Genomic DNA, 25,225 nt, shown 5'->3' with positions numbered 1-25,225 from the left:
TTAACTCAATTATTCCGCGTTGACAAAAATCGAGATTCACCAACAACCAATGCGGTTTAGTCAAAACACAAACTATGCAAAGTCTTTTGCAGAAGAAATAAATTGATTTGTGGTAATTGAATGTAAGATATTCCACACTTAGATTGTCTTACGACTCGGTCGTCTTACCATATAGAGCGACATGGCTTTTGACATCTAGTAGGTTTTGTTCCTTCAGGCGACATCAATTACATATGCAAGATCATTCATTTGCTTAACCCCCAATAAAATGAACTCTAAAACGTTTGTTTCGCCATAATTATCACCAAACATACACCATCAGGTTTACGAGCTTTGCAGCCTAGTAGATCAGCCACTTTTATCGACAAGTCGGAACGATATCTGAAAAATAAAGCTCCCGGTGATGTTTGAACTCACGACCATGCTGGGCTAACCAGGCCCAACCCTATCAACTGAGATACTAGATCATTGATCTAAATACGATAGCTATGATCGCCAAGAAGGACCTGCGCAGAGGCGTTCCTGCCAATCATGTACAGACGTATTATGTAAAGGTTGCCTGACAAGTTGAGCACTTTTGCGCACCATGTAGTGTAGCCTACCTTGCCACAATAAAACGAATATGACATATTGACTATTTCCAGGAAACTGCAGCTACAGTATTGCCATCGTTTGCTTTTTTGCATCAGCAGTTTTCCTGTGTACGCAATTTTCTCAAAACGAACGTCGCATGTTTGAAGACACCGTCGCCTTTTTCTTGTTCTGACTATCCTTATGCTGACTTGACATTCTGATCGATTTTGTAGTGTCAGCTCGTGTTATTGTAAAACGTAGAAAGTTTGTGGCATTTTTTTTACTGTGAGTATGCATAAAAACCCGTAATTATTGAGCTGTAATCGGATGGAGTTCTGTTGGATGCTTATGAAGTTGTGTTAATTAAAGAAAAATCATAAAAGGTAAACTTTGTTTCAAAACCCTATTATTAAACTTTGTTGAAGTAACTTTTGTAATTTTGAACAATCTCACATATTTATAGCAAAGTAGGCCTAATGCACATAAATATGGTAATACAACAAATTTAGTTGCGTCAGAATAGTTTTGTTGGTGAAAAGGCTAATTAAAAGTTCTGTTAGGGGAAGTTTTGGTTTATTTGTATTTGTCAAGCAATTCCAAAAAGTAAGTGAAACACGAACTCACGTAAAAACGTGATAAAACGATACAGTAAAGTGTATTCACATATGACAGCGCCCTCTATAACAGGTCCGGAATCCGGACACCGGTTGTTTGGGGACCAGAGGGATGTTAGTTGACAAAAAAAAATCGCCAGTTAACAAAACTTTGAACGCGGGTTACTCGGCCGCCCTACGAGGTAGCAGCTTGATTTTTTTACACGTAAAAGTTCATAGGCTGACCTTTCTAACGATATCAAAATTAAAAAAAAAACATATTCATAATCGGTTATGAATATCATATGCGTATTATGTCGTAACTCTTAAGCAATGACGCTTGCCGTTGAAATCCTTTGGGGTCGTGTTCGTGTGTGTGTGTAGTGTATGTAGCATATAGGATCGGTTGCATAAGTTGGCAAAGCTTCTAGAAGATTTTGTTGCTAACTACTTTAATGCTTTGATCTGTTTTTAGTAAAAGAAAAAAATCAAAAAAAAAGTTTGAGAAAAGGAAAAAGATTCGAATTGAACATGCTGCATGTAAAATCAACCTTTTTTGTACAAATTCGAAATATGTCAAGGGCGCTCAATCGCAGGACCAAAGCAAGGAACACAAAAGTCATGTTTGATGTCGATTTTAGTTATTTAATTCCAAGAAATGGACCTAAACCTCCAGAAAAACCAACAGTTGCTTACAGTCCAGTACCTGAACATCTAACAGCAGAATCGTGGGTAAAAAGAGGAGATAAAGACAGAAAAGGTAGTCACCTGTGGCATTTTAACTGGGTAATGCAACGCGATGCTCGTCGAAGAGCATTAGCCACTCATTATGACCCATTAATGACCAGACTACATGCATTGCAATACAATGACTTTCTGCCACTAATGCTGAGACAGGTGGCTCACCAGGAATATAACACTTTGCCAAGAGCCAGCAATCCATATTCAGCAAGTAATCGGTGTGTGGTTACATCAAGGCCACGAGGCAAGAAAAGAAGGTGGAGACTTAGCAGGATTGTCTGGCGAAATTTTGCGGATCATTCATTGTTGTGTGGTGTGCAAAGGGCGAAATGGTAACAATGTTAACCATATACTGTTTTTACACTTGTTCCTTACATGCTCACCAGTTCAAACTTTTACAAGTGGTTATTGTCGCAAAATTAAACTCAAAGTTGATGGCAAAAATGGTCAAAGTTATGTGTGCTCATTGAATGACATTTCCACTTTGTTTTTTTCGGTGAATAAATGCTGCAGCTCTAGGTAAAGCTAATATAATTTGAATGAACATTCACTAGTGTCATATTTGAGAGTGATGTGTGCTTGTCGAGTACTTTCAATTCAAAGTCATGTAGTACGTGGCTATGTAGGAAACCGATCAGCTGTCTTTCCCTTGCAAGTTAGTTTATGTTTATGTATAAACCACATTATTGATGTCTGTCTAAATTCTTTTCTGGTTTATTTAAGTTGCTCGGTTTTGAAGTGGATTTTATCAACTCAGTTCAGTTTTCTAATCACACTGGTTACCCACATTGGGATGGACAAGTCATTGACTGCAAAGACATTGAATTGTTGTATGAAACTTTAAAAAAGAACGGAGTTACACATTATGATTATGTGCTGACAGGTGAGGGATCACTATTTGTATAGGACCTATCTGGAGCATATTACAGCTTGGCTATTCAATGCAATTAATGTTTCATTTTTGCAGGTTATTGTCGTGATAAATCGATGCTAAAGAAAATGGTGGAAATTATTAAGGAACTTAAAAAACAAAATCCAAAACTTATTTATGGTAGGTAAGTGTTTGAACAATATCATTACTGTGACTACTTTTAAATTATTTGTGTTTCATTGGATAATTTGTGTTTCATTTGATAATTTGTGTTTCATTTTGACACTTTTTAACCTTTATCCCTGGTGCCCAAGTGTAGTATGTGTATTACAAACTTATTGGAAAATCTACTCATTGATCATTTTGCCTTATAAACCATTGTAAACCTTGCATGCCTTTAAGGACCCCTGCTGTATATAAATTCTTTTTGCAGTTTTGCCTGTATGTTGATTAATAATGGAAACATTTCAACATTTGTTTTAGTTTGTGATCCAGTGATGGGTGATACTTGGGATGGTAAGGGAAAAATGTATGTCCCAGAGGAATTGTTGCCAATCTATCGTGATGAGGTTGTGCCTGTTGCTGACATTTTGACTCCAAATCAATTTGAGGCTGAATTACTGACAGGTATTTGTGTGTGGTTTTATCTTTTGATGTGACCCATTACAAATAAGTGATATTTTGGTGTCAAAAATCGAACCTAACACAATATAGTGATGGATAGTAAGGTTCACAGGCTTCGCAGCCAAGGTAGTGATGGATAGATTGTATTTTATTAAAGGGTTCTCAACCTTTTTGCACCTACAGACGTGTAGAACTTCATAACAGCAAGTGATTTAATATATCTAAACCAAAATATAATGAACAAAACATATTATTTAAAAATAATAATTTATCATGGTAGCAGTATGCAATTCGAACCATGGGAAGTCAATTTATTATTGAAATATGATATATTGTGGGACTGGTAAAAAATTGGCGACAGAGAAACATTATATAATAACATAATAGTGTAAAATTAAATGTATTTTTTTGTAGACAGAAAGATCACAAATGAAACAGATGCTTTATTAAGTGTTAAAGAATTACACAACAAAGGACCAAAAACTATTGTAATCAGCAGTTCTACACTCGGTGGAGCAAATGTCCTCATTGGATATGGAAGTAGTGTTACTGCAGGTGTGCATGCATTTCATTGTTGCTAAAAAAATTATGTATATGTTTTTAAACAGCTTTGTACTATTTTAGCCAAATATACATACTTTGTGATAGGAAATGGAAAACCAAAGCAAATACGTTTGGAAATGCCACTGATTGGAGCAGCATTTGTTGGGTCAGGTGACCTGTTTGCAGCATTGTTATTGGCCTGGTCTCATCGCCACCCCAACGATTTAAAATTTGCCTTGGAAAAAGTTATATCTACTATGCAACACGTTTTAAAGTTAACACAGGCCATGGCAGAAGGTGCGTATGACTTTTTTTCTCATACAGAAACGTTTGTCCGCTATGCGTAGACCCAGATACATGACAAAAAGCGTTGTTCATCTTAGGTGAAGTGGGCCCTGGCAAGAAACCGTCTTTTGCAAACCTGGAATTACGTCTTGTGCAAAGCAAAAAGCACATTGAAGACCCAGAAACCTGCGTGCGTGCTGAAATTATAGAAGAGCTTGTGTAAAAATCTCTGCACAGTTGGTTGCATCATTACTAAATCAAGGCAGTAAATATTGGAATTAAAAGAAATCACTTCATCAGTGCCAAGAGTTTTACTACATTTTACATAGTGTTACTTTTTTGTTCGGTTTCAAATACGTATGTGCTTAGTCTGTTCTTAAATATTGGATAATGTTTGTGATTAATATTGTTGTGTGCTTCGGAGAATCGTGCAATTGATAAACTGACTAAAATTGCCACCTTATATGCACGCAGCTTCTTGACTCAATTCCCAACAATACCTCAAAACGCACACGGAGTTAATTGTGCCTTCCTGCAGAACTCCCCACAGTCTTTTGGCATCCAGCTCAAGGACAGTCGACCTTTTTAATCGCACTTTGTTATAAATAACTAACTACCGTGTTATCATTTTACTACTAGACTCAGCTTACTCACTAATTAAACTTGCATAATTAACTCCTTAAAGTTACTTCTTTCTCGTTCGATCAGTCACTAGCGCCATTGGTAGCCTACCCGGCTGACATTACAACATGTGTCTTTATTCGTAAATAAAGAAGGATGCTCGAGGAGTCAAATCAGTAGCTTATTGTAAAGAACACGGGATGCTGAAGAGCTGGAATTTTAAAACAGTATCTAGATCCTGGTGCTGGTATATCCTTACACAATATTCTGCCGAATCCGATAGCAACTCCTACTACATTCACTACGCTTAACGCTAATTAATACCAACGGTGATGGTTGTGATCGCGCATTGGGATTGTATTCAATGCACGATAATGGAAATGTACTAAACCAACAGTGGCAAGAATGGCGCACGCATAACAACAGTAGAACAGGGCCATCACTCAAGCAGTGGTTTCCAACTTCCACAAACCGGTGACGCAGTCATTCCCAACAACGCTTTTAGGATTTTTAGGATGAAAGACAATAATTTGATTTTAACACTGCACCACCTGAAAGGTAATGATAGTTCGTGAGGCCCATTACGATGTAACATGTGGGACCCTTAAAATGAACTGACTTAATTAAAATTAAAAATTTAACTGACTTAAAAAACTAATGTTCTGCAAAGGAATCCAGGGAATCAAAGCGTTCGGCGACCCCAAAGAATTGGAAACTGCTGCTCTAGAGACCCGGATAGTTTGGAAACGAAGCACGCCTGTCGTTAAGTTCAAAAGAACTTGCTGGAAGGTTTTGAAGTTAGTGTGTTGAAGCTTTTTCGGTTTAGAAGTTGTGTTGTCGCAAATCTGTCATTTTAGCACTTATGCTGTTAATCTGTGAAACTATTACAGGTATTTGCAGTAAATTGTATATATTATAATTTTGTCTTGAAAAGAAGCAATGGCGTTTCATGTTCCGAAAGCACCAGGTTTCTCACAGATGCTGAAAGATGGCGCACGTGTAAGAATTATGTTCAAAAGTTGTTAAATGTTCATTAGTTTTCAGGTTTAAGTATCAACCGCATGTTTTTTTCGTTGTTGTAAATTGTATTTTATGCTTAAAATTAAATTGCTTTGCCTTGATGTAATTGCTTGCAACTGATGCTTTCAAGTTGTAACAAATAATGAGATATTTCTTGTGTTTGCAGCACTTTCAAGGTCTTGATGAAGCTGTTTATAGAAATATCAAAGCTTGTGGTGAACTTGCGAAAACCACAACAACTGCGTTTGGACCCCATGGTAATAAATTAATTGTTTAACAGTTTATTTTCAAGTGAAGAGAAATTGTTTACATGTGAATAAACTTCAGGCACTGTATAAATTGTAATTGAATTTAGGAATGAACAAAATGGTCATCAACCACATTGAGAAACTGTTTGTGACCAATGATGCTGCAACAATCCTAAAGGAATTGGAGGTTAACTGTATTTTTTGGCTGTCTTTTTATATATATTTATATGTACGTTTTGGGATGTTAACAAAAAATAATTTGTAGGTTGAGCACCCAGCGGCAAAAATGCTGGTGATTGCTTCACAAATGTGCGAACAGGAGGTTGGTGATGGAACAAACTTAGTCCTAATCTTTGCAGGTAAATTCATCCCAATGTTTATGTGTTTTGCAGCCATTATATGTTCTTGAATTCGTACATGAAATTTGTTAAATGATTGACAAAGGATAACTTGGGTTCTGTTTGAAAGTTTCCAATGTTCATAATATTTTCCAGGTGCCCTACTAACCTTGGCGGAGGAGTTACTGAGAATGGGATTGTCAGTTCCAGAAGTAATCGAGGGATATGAGCAGGCATGTGAAAAGGCAATCGCATTGCTTCCAGGTCTGTGCACATAGCCAAAACTATTCAAACATAAACCTCTGCATGTTTTTATACATTTTGTCCGTTTTTCAGAGCTGGTGTGTTCAACGGTGGAAGATTTACGTGATGTTGCAGCTGTAAGCAAAGCATTAAAAACTCCCCTTGCTAGCAAGCAGTATGGCAATGAAGATTTTCTTGCAAAGTTGATTGCTGATGCATGTGGTGAGTGGGTATCTAGAACTGTTCTGTAAACACCTTCAACAGTTTGTGGTTCAAGAAAATTTTTTGCTGATATTGATATCATCTTATTTTTTTCATTCAGTTTCAATTTTGCCTCCCACCAAGATTCAATTCAGTGTTGACAATGTCAGAGTGTCCAAACTTCCTGGATCTGGGGTCAATTCGTCTTGCAAAGTCAGTGGGATGGTTTTCATGAGAGATTGTGAAAGTAAGTTTTTTAGAAGTGGTTCTTGCAGTTTAAACATGGGGAATTTTGTATCAGGTGATATCAAGACCGTCAAGAGTCCAAAGATTGCTGTGTATTCGTGTCCCTTTGACATGCTGAACACTGAAACCAAGGGAACTGTTTTGATCAAAAATGCCAAAGAGCTTATGAACTTCAGCACTGGAGAAGAAAACTTATTAGAAGCAGTAAGTGATGAATTTTAGTAGGCATCAATTTCAATGTGCATGTTTTTTCATGATGTCTATGATACTTGCTCATAGTTTGCATTTCAAGTTAATTTTTGTAGATCTGGTGAAATTTATATTTTTTGATGCATCAATGATGAACCTATTTCTTTAATATTTGCAGCAAATCAAATCCATTGTTGACACTGGAGTTAACGTCATTGTTTCTGGAGGAAAAGTAGCAGACCTTGCTCTGCATTTTGCAAACAAATATAAACTCATGGTTGTACGTTTGAACTCCAAGTGGGATTTAAGGCGACTTTGCAAGACCATTAATGCCACAGCTCTACCTAGACTCGTAAGTTTATATATACATATATTTTTTCATGGTCCCCCTAAAAGAATGACACCCATTTTTTTGTAATTTTACCCAAGGTATTATATAAATTTCATTAGTTAACAATTGAAATTACCAATCAAGCATATTAACTGTCTTGATACCACCTCATTTTTTGTTAACATTTAAAAAAAATATTAAATTAAATTTTGTAATTTGGCATTTACAGACAGCACCCACACCTGAAGAAATGGGTTATTGTTCCATTGTACGACAAGATGAAATTGGTGACCGCAGTGTTGTTATATTCGAGCATACTTTGCAAGAGGGCAGTAAAATATGCACTCTTGTCCTTCGCGCATCAACTGACAATATTATGGATGATTTGGAAAGAGCTGTGGATGATGGTGTCAACAATTATAAAGTTTTGACCAGGGTATAATTCCCAATCTGTTATTCTGTCAATATTTACCAGATATGAACATTTAATACTTTTATGTACATTGTGCTTATGTGCACAACTTGGTTAATTTTATTTGCAGAATATACATATATCAATATTTTTTCAAAATTGCTCTAAAAAGACTGTAAATTTTCCTTTTACCTGAAGGTTAGTTTTAGCTTGCTTGAAAATTACTGCCAAAGTATTGTTGTTTATTTTTATGCTGTATGCTTTTGTGATATGCCGTATGTTGTAATAACCACAATGTTACATTTTAGGACAACAAACAGGTCCCTGGCGCTGGTGCCACTGAAATTGAACTTGCAAATAAGATCGCCAAGTTTGGGGAATCCTGTCCTGGTTTGGAGCAGTACGCCATCAAGAAGTTTGCCCAGGCCTTGGAAGTTGTTCCACGGGCTCTCGCTGATAACGCTGGCCTTAAACCTACCGAGATTGTGTCAAAGCTTTATGCCAGCCATCAAGTAAAACATCATGGGATTTTTTAATGTCTGTTTGTTTTGAAAAAAAAACACTGTAAAATTGAACTAAACTAAAACTACAGGTTCACCTTAAAAGTCATTGATACTAATTTGTACGATATTAGCTATCATTAGTTTTAGTACTGTATTAATACTTGCTTTGCGACAGAAAACAAAAATGTTTAGTCGAAGACTGTTTCTAACTATTACCGAGACGACGTTTGTTATCTCTTATCAGGCTGAAGATGGATCCAAGTATGGGGTTGACATTGAGACCGGTGACGTCCTTGATGTTGTAGACGCCGGAATTCTTGATCCGTACCTTGTGAAGTATTGGGCCATTCGCCTGGCCACCGATGCGGCCGTTACTGTTCTCCGAGTTGATCAGATCATCATGGCCAAGGCAGCAGGAGGCCCAAAACCGCCAAAGAAGGGAGGCGATTGGGACAAGGACGCAGACGAATAATACATGCGTGTGGTAACAGAGTTCCGCAACTTAGTTAAAGCATGTCTCCCGCGATGGCTCTTCAAGCTAGTGGAATGTGTATGAATGTATTTTGTGTTGTGTCGCCATTACTCTGGAATATTGAAGTTCCTCTTTTTGTCTATCCGAGTTATAGAGGTTTTGTTTGCGTTTGTGAGGCAAGCAGACACATCATCTCATGGAAAAGCGGCTCATCGATCGTAACGGAGTCGGCCACGGACTTTTTTAAATGATTGTAATTTTAAGTATGGGGAATTATTTGTCGTCTTTGGGTTGAAATAATGAAACAACTGTTATAGTCACTCAACGAAGTACTGACAATTTAAAATTAGCTGACAAAATGCATATTTATAACGGTTACATTCTAAGATTCAATGTTACAGTGGTCGATGGGTACCAAGGTCAAACCACGTGATGTAGTAGGACTAAATGTTACCAAATGCAACTGTTGGCAATTGCCGCTTTGAGCATGGTCGCAAATGATAAGTTTTTATTATGTCGGTCAACACCAGGCATAAAACATGTACCCATCGCTCCAATGTACGCCAACAAAACTTGTGTCCACCTAAAAGAACCAATTTGGCGCGTCAAAAATTTAGGAACTTGCCAGGGAACAAAAAGATACTAATTCTTCGCAATACAAAGCGTTGTGTGCATTGTACCGACTTTGTAATGTTTGATTTTTGGCCGAACTACAGTGAACCGATGTTATGTCTAAGGCTGTTTTGCTATACATTCAGAGGAATATGCTACAGCCTAGAGCACGTAAAAGGTAAGTTATACTGCAGTATAATATGTTGGTGATAGTCGTTGATGCTTGACTGAGTCGAAATTAGCCACGAACGTGATCGTGCTCCGCACAAACGATAGCGACGAACAACCACAAAGAAAGAATAGTTTTGCGAAAATCATGTGACTTCCTTGTCATTCGATAAACAAAAATAATGCACGCTGAACATGTGTACGTCAAAACATCCTATGTGCTTATATAATAGTAAGCAATTTAACTTTTTCATGATTAAGGTCCAAATTATGTAAGCTTATTTGTAAATTAGGCAAGATACATTGTTATAATAGAGTGCAGGTGGGGGTAGATCGACGAATCTACCTTCTACGTATCCGTATATTCAGGAAACTCCTTAAAATTAGACTTTATCGTTTGATTTTAGCGTTTCCAACTCAGTTGCAGACGAGCTACGGTCTCGCTTTTCTTTGAACGTGCTGAGAATGTGAGCCAACAAGTTGTCGAGCAAGTTAGAATAGACAATCGGATTGAGGGCGCTGTTGATGGGAAGCAAAATGATAGCTGATACCGCGTAAGCATCCGGAGGCATGTCAACTCCGACAAAGTTAATAAACGCCATGATCGATACTGGGACCCAGCAGCAAAAGTCTGTGATCATTAGACGAATAATTTTTCGTTGAATCTCTGCAAAAGATTTTGTACTTTTGAGTAACTATACGTATGGGCTGTAGCCTATTGCTTTGGTGTAAAAAAGTTTAGCCGTGTGTGCCTTATATGCTATTCTGACGTCAGCTTTCAGTTTTTGTTTTAAAGAAAGCAAACACTTTCAACCACTTTACACATGCGAACTTTAACATTAACAATGACCACATACCATGGGTTTGTTTTCGGGCTTTCCCCTTTTTCGAAACTCCGCTTTGTTTGTTTTTCTTTTTTTTGTCAGACGTTCTTCTGGCTGGCTTACCTACTGACTTCATGTATATCAACGTGTATGCTGACGTCACAAAGATAAATGCGATGAAGTTGAGGGTCGTGATCATAAGGGAAAACCCCCATGCGTTGTCGTCTTTCGTCACGTAGATTTTCGGAATGCAAACACTGTGAGTGCTGTAATATCTTGGAAAGATAAAAGGCGTATGATCAAACAAGCATCGTTTGCAGATATTTTTCTCCTTTAGCTTCAACAAGTTACACAACAAAAAAACCCAAGGCATTTGTCGTGACGATCGTGTTTTTCTACATTAGAACATCGTCAGTAACATTAAAAAACAACGAGGTTTCCATAAAAAAAATCATTCAGACAAGATTTTTTCTTAGATAGCTTGTTGAAAAAATTAGATACTAATTTTTTGTTGCCCATGAGACTGTTTGGTGATTCTGATACGTTATCGAAGAATTCTATGTCTCCTCTAGCATTGTTAAAATCGTTACTTTTTTCAACAAGCCGAACACACACCCAAAGTATCTGTAAATAACGACCGTCTGCTCGTGGTTGTGGTGGTGAGTTAGAAGCGTCTCGAACTCCGACCAGGAAGAGGCCTTGGCAATTTTCATCATGTCTCCGTCAAGTTCTCGATGTGATATATTCCCGAAAGTGGTCAGTCTCTCCATGAATTGTTGAAAACCTGTGAGGGATCACTTTTTGTTGCAGAAAAAAACAGATTCTTTAGGAGTTTTGGATTTGAATAATAAAAATCACATGTAAAGGAATTAAGCAAAATCACTTCTACGTTTATAAACGACAAATGATTACATGATATTTCAAACAAAGCACAGATTGTCTAAACCCGAGGTTCTCAAACTGTGCGACGTGACGCTGCGGTGCGTCGGTTTGAGTTTCCAAGGGAGTCGCGTAACAAAAGGAATTAGTTTTCAAACTGATAAAATGATGGCAAACACGTTAATTATCCTGTGACAGAAAATTGTAAACAATGGAACAAATTGTTTTGATAAATTTGTCATTGGTGCGTAGCAATTGCCGTGAATCTTTCCAAGTAGAGTAGCTAAATTACGGAAAGACCTACTAGAAAACTCCACAAGGGCCTTATGGAAGAATTGATTTTTCTTAATCCACGCCGTCCCAGTAAAACTCTTTTGAACGTGTGCCGACAGAGGAAGCAATGCCACAAGAAATGCAAGACACCACGTGACAATCACACAAGCCGCAACGAACTTGCCAGAAGGTTTTGAGGAAGCTTCAAAAGGCTGTCAATCAAATGTACAGCAATTGAAAACGCTTCAGGGGACTAGATCTATCCACGCAGTACCGTATGTTTGATAACACGCTTTTGTTTTTCCTAATTTTGGCAAAAGCGAAATAGCTAGTATTATACCAAAAAGACTCGTATTTCAGACACCTCGATGCTATAAAATGCTTGTGTCATTATTAATACTGTTATTTTTGTCACAGCTTTTAACAACGAAATTTAACAATAAATCTAAAACGTAACACAAAGTTAAACGTGTCCTATACTGATGGCCTACTTACCCTATACACAGCGTACAACCTTGAGATAGTAAGCAACACCATAGTAAGCATCGACGTCTCTATTGAAATTACCACCAGGACGCCCATGAAAATACACATTCGACTTGATCTCCACAACATGTCAAAGGAGCAGTAACTTCCCGAGTACCGACAACTTGTTCCTCCTAGCAAGATGAGGTAGATACCCATAAGCGTGTCCGCAACGGCCAGGTTCAGTATTAGCATGTGGTTGGTTCGTAGTGAGGCCAAATTAAGATCCGAGATGTAAAGGTTTCTGGATTCCACCACTATCACTGCCTGATGAAATAAGAAATAGAAACGTTTGTAAGGATTGTCAGAAAGTGTGGTTGTGTCAATTTTTTGGCAGAACTAACTGTGATTTATTTGTGAATATTCAGACAACGGCGTATTAGTATACTATATCCTGTAAAAGTAAACAAAATTGGCCTACTGCGTTGCCGACCACAGCCAACAACCCCATGATCCACACAAATGCTCTTAAAACTGGATTCGCGATCAATTCGTGACGAGAGGAGAATGTGTTTTCCTTCCGTATTTTTACAGATGTTGGGCATTCGTCACTCCAGTCTGTGCAATCTCCAATTCCGTTGAAAAGCTTTCGGTTAAACAAAAAATACGGATATTTTTTTATCACAAATTTCTACACTGTGACAAAACCGAAATAATGGTAGGTATTAGTAACACACTTCGTTTGTTTTATTTATACGGAGAACTTTTATTTATAGTAAGTATTTTGCTTCAACAATTTAGAAAACCTACTGACAACACGCCAAAATACCTTTCGATTGGAAACAAATAGAGGATTTCCGTTTTCGCAGTAAAACCTCCCATCGTTAGTGCAGTTTAGCTCGTCACTGTGATCATCGCAGTTAAATATTTGGTCACAAACTTGATGCTTCTTTATGGAAACCTGCGAAAATATCATAAAGTGAATATAGACGTAAAATGATGGTTTCTTTTTATTTCATTCATGTGCATCCGTTGTTAAAAATAATTTGGTACAATTTCAAAATTACCAACAAAGTCTTCAAACATATTTACCGGATACTATCAGGCAGTTTTTTTTTTGAATTTTGAACCCAGCAAACTAACAAGAACCGCATTTTGTACCTTCAATCCTCCAAGAGAGCTACAGTAGTAACGGCCCATTAAAACGCATCTTTCTTCATGTTCATCTTGACCGTCTGCGCAGTCATTGTAACCGTTGCACAGCCTGTGCGTCGGAATGCTGACTTTGTTATCGGTTCTAGGGCACGCATACCTCCAAGGACAAGAATCTGATTCTTCGTCTGTCAGATTGGACCCCGGTGGGCAGTCAACGATGCCGTTGCACACATTGTATGCTGGCACCTTGCGTGTTCCTCCAAACATCTGCAAGGATAAACTTTATGAGAAATTTGGCACAATGCAAAGCAATGAAAAGAACGTCAGCAAAAGCAATGAACATAAACACTGCGCGAATATCTTCAGAAATATTATATTGACTTGCCACACAAAATAACAAGCCTTTTCATATGTTACGCATGTTTATTAGAATTTAATTAATGCAAGAAAAACAGTCCTATACTGCATCATTTATTGGTTAAGGTGTCGTTTTCATGATGCCACCAATAATAATGCCAACTGTTTTTAATACATTTTAATATTTTATCCTACTAGGTATGAACAAATTGATACAAACGCCGTTTACCTTTTTGCAGACAAAGGGTGTCTTTGTTTTTGAAACGCTCACAGCTGTGCAGTTAATTGGAGGATGAGTGTCGTTGGGTTTGTTCGTATGGTCATGAGATTCTATGCACACTGCATTGCATTCGTCTGCGGGGGGCCGCAGGAAGAGATTATCGATCGTTCCTGTTGTTTGCAAGCAATCTGCGTGTCTATCGCAAAAAACTCCGATTCGCTGGTGACAAGTTGCTACGCCCAGGTTCGTGCATCTAAATGGCAGAGAGTAAGATGTGTTCACGTTGTTTTGCGGTAACCATTTCTTTGTTTTGTTTCTTTTTTAGTGGGAAATACCACAAAGTGGAAATCTGTATGACTGCTAGTGTAAAAGCTAGCACAGTGCCACAGTCAACAGCTACACTGATAAGAACTTACAGGTCGAAACAGTGTGTACAATTATCTGCACCACTAAATGATTAATGCGACCCTTTGCACATACATTTTTATACTACTTGGTTCCAAAGTGTTATTAAACCAGAAACACACTGACTTTTACCTGCACGGCTCCCCGATCTGTGACGCATTCGCACAAGGTATTGTACCATGACAGTAACTTAACCTGCAATATCACCACTGAATTAGAACACTGTCACGTTTAAACAAAAATGATATTTGCTTTAGCTTTTATAACCTTGTACTTTACGAGCTTTAGTAAACTTGAAACCAATTTGTTATCAGTAAACTGCGATGTAAAGCGAATGGCAGGCTGCATGCACAAAATCGTTTTATTTCGTTCTCTTCAATTTCAAAAGAAAATTGTTAACTTACTTTTCGTCACTGAGGTCTCTGCAATCAGCAACTCCGTCACACACTTGTTTTCTATCCAGGCATTTGTTTTTGTCGCAGAGAACTTGGCCAACAGGACATTTCATTTTTAATCTGAAAATTTTGTCACACTTACTATTTCAATGTCACGGACACAAAGTATTGTGTTTTGGATTCAAGGCATTCTTAACACATTCCTGAAACAAACTCACAAACATTTCAGTTTTTTTTAACTTTGGACTTACGTCTTGTCAAATGAGAAAGGCTGCACTTTTGAACATATTTCTGGTACGTTTTCATCGCAAAGGCACTCGTCAGTCATGTCTGGGCAGTCGATGATGCCATCACATAAACTTCCTTTCGAGATTATCAACGATTTGTCGAGGCATTCAAAACACAAACTCAAGTTGAAGTTAGCGAGACTGTGAGAACGAACGTCGCTATAAACAAAAATATATTATAGAAAATAACACTGTTTAAATGCGATTTTTGTTTAAAGTGAGCTGTATACAGGGACATACTGATTCGACCTATTAGGTCCCCTCAGTGCAGCTTTGCGGTGACTACATGACAATCTTACCCATCAAACGGCCAAGCGAAGACATCCACTGTTTTAGTGGATATGCAGTCGACGACACCCGCACTGAAAAGACTAACAGCTCGAAACGGTTGCTCTGTATGTTGCTCACTTTAAACAAATTTTTGGCTCCATTGGTTAAATGTGATTTATATATGTTTACAACACATTTAAAGATTGTTTGTTTTCATATATATTGTCTTATTTCTGACACATAGAAATACTGGTTTAATCTTGAAAAAAGTATTAATATATAGCTTCAAAAATGTTCTAGAATTATCACAAACCGACATAGGATGATATGTGATAGAAAGACGTCAACTTTAGTTGGCCTGGCCTTGGTTTTTTATCATTAAGTTCTTTTTGGCCTCATTAAAAAACACACAAGTTAAGCTGTTTAATCAACGAGAAAAAAACAACAAGGGAATTTCGAGACTTACCTTGAAATATTTGTCAAGTTTAGGTGCGACGCGAAGCACAAATCTGTGCCATCGTCGCAGTCTTTAACCCCGTCCCATAAGAGAAACTGCGGAAGTCGACATTTCTTACCACCGCGAACGCATTTAAAACCATGGCCGTTGTTCCAGCGCTCCACACCGGGGCAGTCATTGCAGGTGCTTGCGCCGCATACGGTGGAGCGCTTAAGGCATTTTCCACCCGGGCAGCGAAAATGGGATTTGCAACCGAGGTCACACGGGGTCAAACCAACACACGTGACGTGTTGTTGACAAATCAGGAAGCGTCTCACCAGACACGCTTTCTCGTAAGGGTTGAGTTTGTTGTTGCAGCTGTGGGCAAACATGGTTTAAATTACTTGCTTTCACCACATAACAATGGCTCTGAGTGCTGTATAAACCATATTAGTAGGGACGACGAATGACTTGTATAACTTGTCAAGAAGGAACTAGCATAAAAGGCCTTTTCCAAGTTCAAACGTGTTGAACAAAGCTAACTCTTTGTTGCTCATAAGTCTGATTGGTGATTGTGATAATTTATCAAAGAATATGAGACGGCATATATATTTTTTCTGATAAACAATTTGTTTCCTAATAATCAATCAATCACCTAAAAAGGTACATGAATATTTCTACGACATTAATGCAGACATGACGCATGTCTATCGAATATTAGTTGGTCAGATATAGGTTATGCTTTGTTAAGGTTTCTAAATTAACGATGTTTAATCTTTATGGGTTCTTTCCAGTAAATACGACGATTTTTAATCACCTGAACGACTTCAAGCTAGTTACATGTTGATACAGATAACTTTTTTTACACCCGATACATAAATTTGCAAAACGAGTGTGATATTCAAAACGTTCTACGCGGGTTACCTCGTCAATCTCTATTTATAGCGTTCATGTTAATTCGTTGACACCTGTTACCTTGCATACGAGTACATGTTGTGCTCGTTGGAAAGAGTGCAGTTGTTGCAGTTGGCGGGAAATTCGTCACTTCCATCGCTACAATCCATTTTACCGTCACAAAACGCGTCAGCCGGAATATTTTGATTCTCGTTCCCCAAACAGGTATAATGTTTGACATTTGAAGGGTAACCCAACCCTGACACGTAGCTCTCCGTGTTGAGGATTCGAAGCAACAAATAAAAGTAAATAATACTGTTCGTTTCCATTTTAGCACCTGCCGTAACCCACAAACAAACATGTTATAACTATTTGTGTACAAGCTGCAGACAGATGGCCACTGTTTCGACCTAAAAGGTCTCATCAGTGCAGCTGGTGTGACTATCAGACGACTTTGCTGACCAAACGGCCAAGCAAAGACTTCCACTTTGTGGTGACTATTCAGTCACCGTCATCCGTTGGGCACCAAACTAGGTGCAACCTTACGGAGCAAACAAGGTGGAAACACTACGGCCAAGCAAGCTCAACCAATAGTGCCGTTATAACTATGACCCACAACAAAGGAATGCGATGAAACTTTCTTGCTTTCATGCGTTATGCTTTATTCACTCAACTCTGCTGTGTTGCTCTCCTTTTACCACTGTAGCCTTCTCGGCTGTGAAATCAGCAACTCTGGTTTGAACTATTTAATTCCAGTAGCGTTAAATTTTTAACGTTATTTTCAACAAAGAATTGAAACGCGTTCCATTACTTTGGAACAAGCCAAGCGTATGCGTCTTGATTCTGACCAGTTGCGTGTTTGAATAGTAGAGCTCGTAATGCATTGCACATCACAGTGGCAGTTACAGACGACTGCAGAGCACATCCTTATTGCGTATTGCGTTGATTTCAGTGCGGGGAAAGCTTTAATTCGCCGTCCTGAATAAAATGAAGGGGATGTTGTTGGTTCAGGATACCAAGACCATTCATTTCAATGATGAACTTCCTTTGTCAATTAGTAACCATGGCGACATACCGTTTTATTAACACATGGGTGGTACGGGAGTGGACGTCTGTCAGACCGCCTGACAGCACGTGGTGAAGCTTGGATGGTAGGATACAATGTTATTTCACGAATAGGGCATCGCACTTGCATTTAAGGGAGTAAATACTGCTAGGCATCAATTGTACGTTACAAATTTTACCTCTTCAAAGGCAAAGGAAAATCTTCAATGAATTGTCCTAGTGTTGAAAATGTAAATAACATTTTTGGGACGCCTACAAATCCAGCCTGACTATTTCCGAAATATTTCTAAGCTAAAACAAAGCACCAACTTTGCTGTATAGTAAACCACTTGTAATATAGCTTGCTTCGCAGGCCATTTAAATCCAACACAAATCTACATTTTGGTGCAAACGCTTCTTGTGCTCTTCGTCACAGTATTCACAGAGCATTCGCTCGATGTCGTGGTCGGAATTTTCTTCCACGTTTTGAACTTATTGTACGTGAGGTTCCACAAGTTGGAGTAAACGATCGGATTCAAAGCACTGTTGATTGGGAGCAGGACGATGGCGGAGTAGGCGTAAGCGTCACTTGGAATGGGGACACCCCCGATACTGAGAAAGGCCATTATTGAAATAGGAACCCAGCAGCAGAAATCGGTGACGATCAATCGAACGATTTTCTTTTGCATTTCTGCAAAAAATATTGAATGGAAAATGTAGAAAAGTGTTGGTTGAATGCGGTGTTTTTGTGGCTACTTTAATTGACGTTTCAAAAAAATATCTTTAGTCTAAATTGTATAAAGCTCTTCATCTTTTAGGTTTTCTATCGTCTCAGAAACATTTATTCAATGTACAGTCTATGTCACAGTGGCAAAAGGTTTTGACTTAAGACCTGGAATTGTCCAAAGACTTACAGGCAGACCAATGGTCCGTATAGCCAGCATTTTATGGACTAACGTATTTACAATAACAAACTTTTGAAACATGTAATCGAATTGCAAAAACTCTTAATTGCAATATGAATCAGTGCTCTCGAGCGACATTAATTTCTACAAACTCTAGGCGGATCAGATTAAAAACCTTAAAGGGTCAGGTTTAAACCGCGGACCGGAGTAAGCCCATGTCAGTTCCACCGCCATATCCACATCAACCATGTAAAATGCCTACCTTGATTTTGTTTGTCGAGCTTTCCGATGTTCGATGCATTTTGGCTTTCCCTTCTTGCTACCGCTCCTATCCGCGTCGATTTGGTGTAAATTACGACATACGCGATAGCCACAAATAAAAAAGCGATCAAGTTAAACGTTGATATGGCGATGGAAAATCCCCAAGCGGTGTTTTCCGTCGTAACAAAGAGTTTTGGGACACACACGCTGTGGTCACTGTAGTACCTGTAGATAAAGTATGTGTTAAGGGGTTGGAGTTTTTGTTCTTTATCTAAGTGCTGTTTCATTCCGATCAATCAAATTAAGAACTATCGAAATTGAGGGTTTCCATAGGAATGAACTTCTATTTGTTGGCTGGGGGAATCTGATTACTATAAACATGTGATGACTTTATACGTAACAGACTCTTAAGGTGTTGTTTTAACATTGGCTTGGTTGAATCTTTTTTGTTGATTAAACTTTGTGGAATAATAGTCCTTGTACAAAATCTTGTAATCACAATAAACAAAAATTTGACAAAAATATGTTCGTGCAAAAAAAATGAATGAACTTTGTGGCTTCGAGGTAACTTACCCAAAGAAACGCTTCGGGTTTATTCCAGGAATGGGGAGATGTCGGTTTTGAAGAAAGTTTTTTAATTGAACCCAAGATGTGAACTCACTAACACGATTCAGCGATTCTTTCGTGACGTTGAGGTGTGGATAGGTGGTGGACAAACGATTGATAAATCTCTGAAAGTCTGTCAGAAAATGGTGAATTTTTATTAAAAATTTGTGTACGGGTGCAAGGCAATTGTACGTTTTGTTCTTTTTCACGAATGAATTGGCAGTTAATTTATTCCGGCTCAGTACCAAACTATATACAGGCTTCCCGAGACAAATAAACATATGCTGTTTACAACTCGATTATCACGATTTTGTCTGCAGCTTTTAACATTACTTAGTTTTTTTGGAGTAAACGATGATGGATAATCATTTTCCTGAAAAGGACTGCGATCCATATCCAAACATTTCTCTCCTTCCGTGAGTAAAGGTAAATTTCTTACTTGCAAATTTTACTGTGGTTTTGTTGAAGAAGGGATTTTCCTCGAGCACTGCCCGGTTCGTGAAAGTAGCTTGGAAACTTTCACTTGTCGGAACTAGAGCCAACGTCAAACTGATGCTCCACGCCATAAGAATAAGAAGACCTGCAACTTTTGGCTTCGGATGCGTTTTGGCCTTGAAGGGCTGCCCATCAAAATAAACAGAGTTTAAAACAGGTTTAGGCTTGCGTTTTTCCTCCAAATTGGTTTCATACATGTTGACCTAAAAACTTACATTAAATACAGCGTAGAGGCGAAATGACGTAAGCAATGCCATTGTTATCACCGAAGTTTCACTGGAAAGCACCACCAGGACTCCCAACGATGTGCATCTGTTGCTCGTGCGCCAGTCAAGATCCTTAGCGCAATAGGATCCGGAATATGAAACCCCAACACCGCCTAGGGTCAGCAGGTAGATACCCATGAGGCAATCAGACACAGCCAGGTTGATAACGAGAAAGTTGTTGATTTCTAAAGTGTTGGACGCATTGCGTCGGAGGCTTTTGATGGTGGTCAAAATGACAGCCTGCGTTTACAAATGTTGGAATTTGTAACAAATATTCCTTTTCTAATTACTAGTTTAAACTATTTCTAAAACAGCCTGGTATTGTAACACTTTCTTAATCATTTGTAATACGGCCAGTGTGGAAGTAATGTTTACAAAAGACAATATTTATTTTTCTGCAGAAAGGGCCAACCTATTAAAATCTCGTGTTTAATCAGGGCTGGACAAAATCTTTAACATTTTGATGACCATACAGACGCCGATACCCACTAGAAACTAGATTTATAGGTACAACTAACTGGAACAAACAAAGGTGGAAAAACTATGTTGAAGCATATGCTAAAACCATATAATAGTGCCGCCAGACTGCATTGATGAGACGTAATGGTCGAAATTGTGGCCCTAAACTGAACCCAATCAAAAAATATTGTTGGCTCCAGTGCTTATATAGTCTAATTATGTGTTTACAAAAATGACGTGATTATATATTTGTCTCACCAAGTTTCCCAAAACGGCCAAAATTCCCATGAACCAAACAAGACCGCGCAGAACAGGATTTCCGATTAGTTCGTAGCGGGAAGAAAATACATTCACGTCAGTGCCAGACGTTAATGTAGGACATTCGTCACTCCAATCGGAACAATCCGCAATTCCGTTAAACATCTGAGAGGTAAAACGTTAAATCATCGTGATATTTTGAATTTGTGTTCGTATCATGTTGATTGGCAAATTTAACACGTTCTAAGGTTTGGCATACAATTCAATAAAAATACATAAACCATCGCATATGTCAGCCATGTCATGTTCGATTTAAAGCACTCAACAACATTAAACTATTTGGGAAACACCACATTGTTTTACTGTCGTTATAGGACACAAAGTTATTGTCACAAAGTCTTTGAGAAAATACTGACACTTGTTTTAGAATTCCAACGCGTTTACAAAAAAAGATTGGAAATGAGTCAAAGAACATGAAAGGAGGTTTACAAAATTACTACTGACCTTTCGTTTGCGAACAAAAAGAGGTTGCTTGTTCTCACAGTAAAACCTGTCATCGTTGCAGTTTGCTTCGTCGCTTTGATCGTCGCAATTAATCACAAAATCACACATTTCTCGCTTAGCAATCGAAACCTGAGCAAAACGGTTGAATTGATTCCAAAACGTAGGAATGTGTTTATATTAACCACCTTAGGAAAATTTTCCGAGCCTGATTAACAATTTTGGTAACCAGTGGTCAAGTAAGTTTTTAGTCAATAAATTGTTGCATTGCAAGTTTTAGCTCAATGGCAAAAATTACTATTAAGAATGAACCTAAATTACCAGAAAGTTTATTTTGTTCATATCGTCTGGGTTAATTAGTCTCTTATTATTCAGCGTAATGAGTTTTATTTATGATTTGTTCTTCGGATTGCTCAACCAGCACGATGACCTAAAAATGCTATTTTGAAAAAACGCTCGATTTTCCCCCATTTTTGCATACCCTGGCTCCATCCAATGAATTGCAGTAGTGTCGTCTTGGGCATATTTTTCTCGATTCCTCCTCACCGTTAAGACAGTCTATAAACCCGTCGCATCTTTGGTGTGCCCGTATGCTGACGGCTCCCGTTCCCGTTTCACAACGAAACCGTTTAGGACAGGATCTTTCATCATTCATCTTGTACGGAGCTGCGCAGTCCACTAATCCGTCGCAAACTTGAGTGGCGTTGATAATTTTCTCTGGAGGTGGTGGAATGATGTTCTGTGGTGTTGCACAAAGACGTTTTTGTTGAATAATATAAGGTAGGTTTTGTGTCATGACATGTTTGGAACCAGAAAAACGTCATGTGATTTACATCAAATGATTTGTTTAGAATTAATCCACACCTTTCTAAATTTGCAAGTAAAGTTCGTCTTCAGAATTGGCGGATCGCAAACATCACTCGAAACATTACGAGATCCAGAAGCGATCTTGTCCACGTGACATGTTCCCGCGCATTCGTCTTCGGTTGGAAGGTCAAAGGTCGATCCTCGCCGCCTTATCTTACATTCGTGTTTGTCGTCACAATAAGTCGCCATAGTTTGTTTGCAGGTTTGCTCGGCAAGTTGAGAACACCTGTGAGTCACGTGATTTAAACGCATGACTGGTTTCAGTGGCGATTGACAGTTTTAAGGTCAGGGGGAATTACCTATCTGTCAACTTCATAGGTCTTTTGTAACATTATTAGCAGACGAAGCACAAATGATAACATTTTATAGCTAATATTACTTTGACAATTCTCCAAATGTACTTTGATTTTAAAAAGAACAGATTATCAAACATTGGTTGTTCGGTTTTAAAATTACCCGTATATACTGTAAAGGATGGCATTTTTTAAACAGCGTTTCCATTCAGAGATTAGAAAATGCAACACAATATATATTCTAGCAGTGTAAATTATACGATATTCGCTCGTTACTAGTTGTTTATCAACACACCTATAATAAAATAATTTATAAATACTTTTATTCGAATACTGGACCGATTTAAGGCAATTCGTTTGCACAGTTCGAAACGACAAAATATAACTTACCGACAAGTTTCGTTGATAGTTGCGTTCATGCACGGTTTGGTCCCTTTGCAGTAAACTTCACTGAAATCGATATGAAGAAATGTCAATAAACACTCAAAGGCAGATTAGCGTAGAAAATACATAAAAACGAGTTTGGCTGAAAAATCTTTATAATTTTGTTGCTTTTAAAGATTTACATTTTATTACTTTTAAAAGTATAACAGTGTTTTAAAGATGTCAGGATACGTACGCTTCGTCCATGCCGTCACTGCAGTCCATTATTCCATCACAAACTGAGCGTTTGTCAACGCAACTTCCGTCGTGACACGTAAGTTGTCCAAGAGCACAAACTCTATCCACACTGCACGCAAAATTTAAAACTCTAAGCAAACTGCGTTTTGAGTCTTGAAAACCACAAATGTGTTTTTGGATGTTGTTATCAACGCAATTACAAGCTGTGGAACATGGTGAAAACCTAGTCCAGATCAGAAACTCAATTTACTTGTACGTATACGCCCGTGAACCCACTTGTTCGGCGGCAAGCTCTGGACACGATGACACACCTCTGGTAGTGAACCCTCACACAAACACTCGTCACTCATATCAGGACAATCTATGACTCCGTCGCAGACTCCCTGCAAGTTGATGATCGTTTTGTCGGCCAAACATTGGAAGCAACGACTGTTGTTGAACGTTGCAACTTGCCGGATGTCTCTGTGGAAGTTGTCTACTGTTTTATTGTGAACGTCACGTACAGTCGCGGTTAGCGTGCTTCGTGATATCAGTGATTAATTGGTCAAAATATCGCACGGTGTGATTCATTACATGTGGTGACTGACCGTTTAATCAAAAATCAAATTAGTTTTTAGGACGGGATGTAGTATTTTTAAAAGCCTGCTATAGGAACCTTGTCATTGTGACAATGTGCGAAATACAAACCAAACAGAAGGTTTGTTAAAACCATAGTACAATCAAACTTAACCCTCAGTCACAATATACCCACCCCGCAAGGTTTGTGACCCCAGGAAGCACATCGTAACATATATCAGATCCGTCGTCGCAATCTTTAACACCGTCGTATAGAAGCATGTACGGTAGATTACATTGGTGGCCATTCCGTACACATTTGAAACCGTGTCCGTTGGGCCAGCGTCCGATGCCTGGGCAGTCGTTGCAGGTGTCTATGTCACACACGGTGGAGCGTTTTAGGCATGTGCCCTCTGGACAGCGAAAATGTGTGGTGCACCCGGCATCGCAAGGTGTCATGCCATGGCACGTTACAGCTTCTTTGCAAAGCAATTCCAATGGCAGCAGACACGTCTTGTTGACGTCGTTGGCAGCGTTGTTGCACCTACAACGAATAGAACTTATACAGAAAAGTCCATCGAGTCTTGTGAGCCTTTGCATGGATATATTGATAATTATGACTTAATCCTAAAGTTGGAAAATTCACTACAATGTTTTGCAAAGCAAATTTACAAAATATCGATGTTTCTCCTACAAAAAAGACCAAAAAGTGTCTTGTACGATGCATTGCTGGTATTGTGTGGTACTTCAACATGCATACAACAATTGGGAACCTATTTACAAGCAATTACACAAAACCATTACCCAACGGTCGTATATGATAGGCGATCACGACATGCCGTACAATTGGCATTCCACTCATCCGATCTTCGTCTGCAATCCACCTGGTCGTCGCAAAACGTCGAACTCGTTATGTCGCTCCATGAACGACAGATCTTCTTTTGGAAAATAAGATCGGGTCGAGGTCGCGGTCGAGGTCTAGTTAATCGTCCTGGTCCTACAAAATTTAACAAACAAGAGAAGGCGGTTTAGTTTCTTTAGTGGTGTTGCGCTTGGAAAAGTTGACGTATACTGTAGAATACATACTTCTCCTCTTTGGATGTCTTCGGCAAGAAGCAGAAAGCAGTATGGTCAACAATATCAGACACACAAGTCCTAATTTGTCGAGCCGCATTTTGACGAATATCATCTGCGTAACCAAGAAAGAAATTGCCTCAGCGTTTTGTCCATCAACTTGACATGGGTGGTTTGCCACTGAACTTCATTTCCCGTCAAATGCTGTCACAGATGTTTCCCTGCTATCCTCATGACTTGACTGATCTTAATCATTGCCACACTATCTGACTTTTCCTTGCTGACTGTAGCAACTTTAAAACGCGTCGTACTTCCCACATAATTAT

At 38.6% G+C, this 25,225-nt stretch overlaps 5 protein-coding genes across 7 annotated transcripts; 3 read left to right on the top strand and 2 right to left on the bottom strand.

The window, feature by feature from the left end:
- The first annotated feature begins 1,645 nt into the window (after positions 1 to 1,645).
- On the top strand, positions 1,646 to 2,466 carry LOC145893955 (small ribosomal subunit protein uS14m-like). The gene has a single exon (XM_082982365.1). It carries the CDS (start codon positions 1,698 to 1,700, stop codon positions 2,241 to 2,243), a length of 546 nt encoding a protein of 181 aa, XP_082838491.1. The 5' UTR covers positions 1,646 to 1,697; the 3' UTR covers positions 2,244 to 2,466.
- LOC145893954 (pyridoxal kinase-like) lies at positions 2,420 to 4,963 on the top strand. Of its 2 annotated transcripts, none has more exons than XM_082982364.1 (7): positions 2,420 to 2,562; positions 2,631 to 2,790; positions 2,875 to 2,958; positions 3,262 to 3,405; positions 3,817 to 3,957; positions 4,051 to 4,242; positions 4,329 to 4,963. In XM_082982364.1, the coding sequence occupies exons 1-7, from the start codon at positions 2,479 to 2,481 to the stop codon at positions 4,451 to 4,453; spliced, it is 930 nt and encodes a 309-aa protein (XP_082838490.1). In that variant the 5' UTR covers positions 2,420 to 2,478; the 3' UTR covers positions 4,454 to 4,963. The 2 variants fall into 2 exon arrangements, with proteins under 2 accessions (XP_082838490.1, XP_082838489.1); XM_082982363.1 differs by having other exon boundaries at positions 4,027 to 4,242.
- A 776-nt stretch (positions 4,964 to 5,739) lies between these two features.
- On the top strand, positions 5,740 to 9,199 carry LOC145895327 (T-complex protein 1 subunit theta-like). Of its 2 annotated transcripts, XM_082984121.1 has the most exons (12): positions 5,740 to 5,850; positions 6,038 to 6,128; positions 6,227 to 6,306; positions 6,385 to 6,478; positions 6,614 to 6,721; positions 6,794 to 6,922; positions 7,023 to 7,148; positions 7,203 to 7,351; positions 7,515 to 7,688; positions 7,897 to 8,103; positions 8,388 to 8,591; positions 8,827 to 9,199. In XM_082984121.1, the coding sequence occupies exons 1-12, from the start codon at positions 5,791 to 5,793 to the stop codon at positions 9,052 to 9,054; spliced, it is 1,650 nt and encodes a 549-aa protein (XP_082840247.1). In that variant the 5' UTR covers positions 5,740 to 5,790; the 3' UTR covers positions 9,055 to 9,199. The 2 variants fall into 2 exon arrangements, with proteins under 2 accessions (XP_082840247.1, XP_082840246.1); XM_082984120.1 differs by having other exon boundaries at positions 7,023 to 7,351.
- A 993-nt stretch (positions 9,200 to 10,192) lies between these two features.
- LOC145895824 (uncharacterized) lies at positions 10,193 to 16,864 on the bottom strand. Its single transcript, XM_082984605.1, has 13 exons — positions 16,776 to 16,864; positions 15,831 to 16,178; positions 15,059 to 15,253; positions 14,817 to 14,927; positions 14,017 to 14,260; positions 13,437 to 13,697; positions 13,105 to 13,236; positions 12,757 to 12,921; positions 12,306 to 12,602; positions 11,842 to 12,022; positions 11,274 to 11,442; positions 10,692 to 10,933; positions 10,193 to 10,501 (listed from the first exon to the last, which is right to left on the bottom strand). The coding sequence occupies exons 1-13, from the start codon at positions 16,862 to 16,864 to the stop codon at positions 10,218 to 10,220; spliced, it is 2,718 nt and encodes a 905-aa protein (XP_082840731.1). The 3' UTR covers positions 10,193 to 10,217.
- Positions 16,865 to 18,133: 1,269 nt separating this feature from the next.
- Positions 18,134 to 25,010, bottom strand: LOC145895823 (uncharacterized). Its single transcript, XM_082984604.1, has 15 exons — positions 24,912 to 25,010; positions 24,630 to 24,822; positions 24,022 to 24,369; positions 23,547 to 23,732; positions 23,269 to 23,379; positions 23,040 to 23,099; positions 22,354 to 22,582; positions 21,971 to 22,228; positions 21,493 to 21,621; positions 20,989 to 21,153; positions 20,221 to 20,511; positions 19,950 to 20,130; positions 19,478 to 19,643; positions 18,906 to 19,129; positions 18,134 to 18,429 (listed from the first exon to the last, which is right to left on the bottom strand). The coding sequence occupies exons 1-15, from the start codon at positions 24,997 to 24,999 to the stop codon at positions 18,134 to 18,136; spliced, it is 2,925 nt and encodes a 974-aa protein (XP_082840730.1). The 5' UTR covers positions 25,000 to 25,010.
- Between the last annotated feature and the right edge of the window lie 215 nt (positions 25,011 to 25,225).

The sequence above is a fragment of the Ascidia mentula genome, chromosome 3, assembly GCF_947561715.1.
Source record: "Ascidia mentula chromosome 3, kaAscMent1.1, whole genome shotgun sequence".
Lineage (NCBI taxonomy): Eukaryota > Metazoa > Chordata > Ascidiacea > Phlebobranchia > Ascidiidae > Ascidia > Ascidia mentula.
The sequence above is the reverse complement of the archived record's forward strand: the minus strand, read 5'-3'. Positions and strand labels throughout refer to the sequence as shown.

Excerpts from the sequence above, each read along its gene's own strand:
- LOC145893955 (XM_082982365.1), top strand. The coding sequence starts at position 1,698 with ATGCTGCATGTAAAATCAACCTTTTTTGTACAAATTCGAAATATGTCA.
- LOC145893954 (XM_082982363.1), top strand. The coding sequence starts at position 2,479 with ATGTGTGCTTGTCGAGTACTTTCAATTCAAAGTCATGTAGTACGTGGC. Across the intron at positions 2,959-3,261 it reads AAATCCAAAACTTATTTATG|TTTGTGATCCAGTGATGGGT; the intron begins GTAGGTAAGTGT and ends CATTTGTTTTAG. Across the intron at positions 3,958-4,026 it reads TGGAAGTAGTGTTACTGCAG|CCAAATATACATACTTTGTG; the intron begins GTGTGCATGCAT and ends GTACTATTTTAG.
- LOC145895327 (XM_082984120.1), top strand. The coding sequence starts at position 5,791 with ATGGCGTTTCATGTTCCGAAAGCACCAGGTTTCTCACAGATGCTGAAA. Across the intron at positions 6,479-6,613 it reads CTTAGTCCTAATCTTTGCAG|GTGCCCTACTAACCTTGGCG; the intron begins GTAAATTCATCC and ends AATATTTTCCAG. Across the intron at positions 7,689-7,896 it reads CCACAGCTCTACCTAGACTC|ACAGCACCCACACCTGAAGA; the intron begins GTAAGTTTATAT and ends TGGCATTTACAG.
- LOC145895824 (XM_082984605.1), bottom strand. The coding sequence starts at position 16,864 with ATGGATTGTAGCGATGGAAGTGACGAATTTCCCGCCAACTGCAACAAC. Across the intron at positions 12,603-12,756 it reads TGGCTGTGGTCGGCAACGCA|GCAGTGATAGTGGTGGAATC; the intron begins GTAGGCCAATTT and ends TTATTTCATCAG. Across the intron at positions 12,023-12,305 it reads GGTTGTACGCTGTGTATAGG|CCTTTTGAAGCTTCCTCAAA; the intron begins GTAAGTAGGCCA and ends TTTGATTGACAG.
- LOC145895823 (XM_082984604.1), bottom strand. The coding sequence starts at position 24,999 with ATGCGGCTCGACAAATTAGGACTTGTGTGTCTGATATTGTTGACCATA. Across the intron at positions 22,229-22,353 it reads TTACTTGCAAATTTAGAAAG|AACATCATTCCACCACCTCC; the intron begins GTGTGGATTAAT and ends GCAACACCACAG. Across the intron at positions 19,644-19,949 it reads AACCACAGTAAAATTTGCAA|ACTTTCAGAGATTTATCAAT; the intron begins GTAAGAAATTTA and ends ATTTTCTGACAG.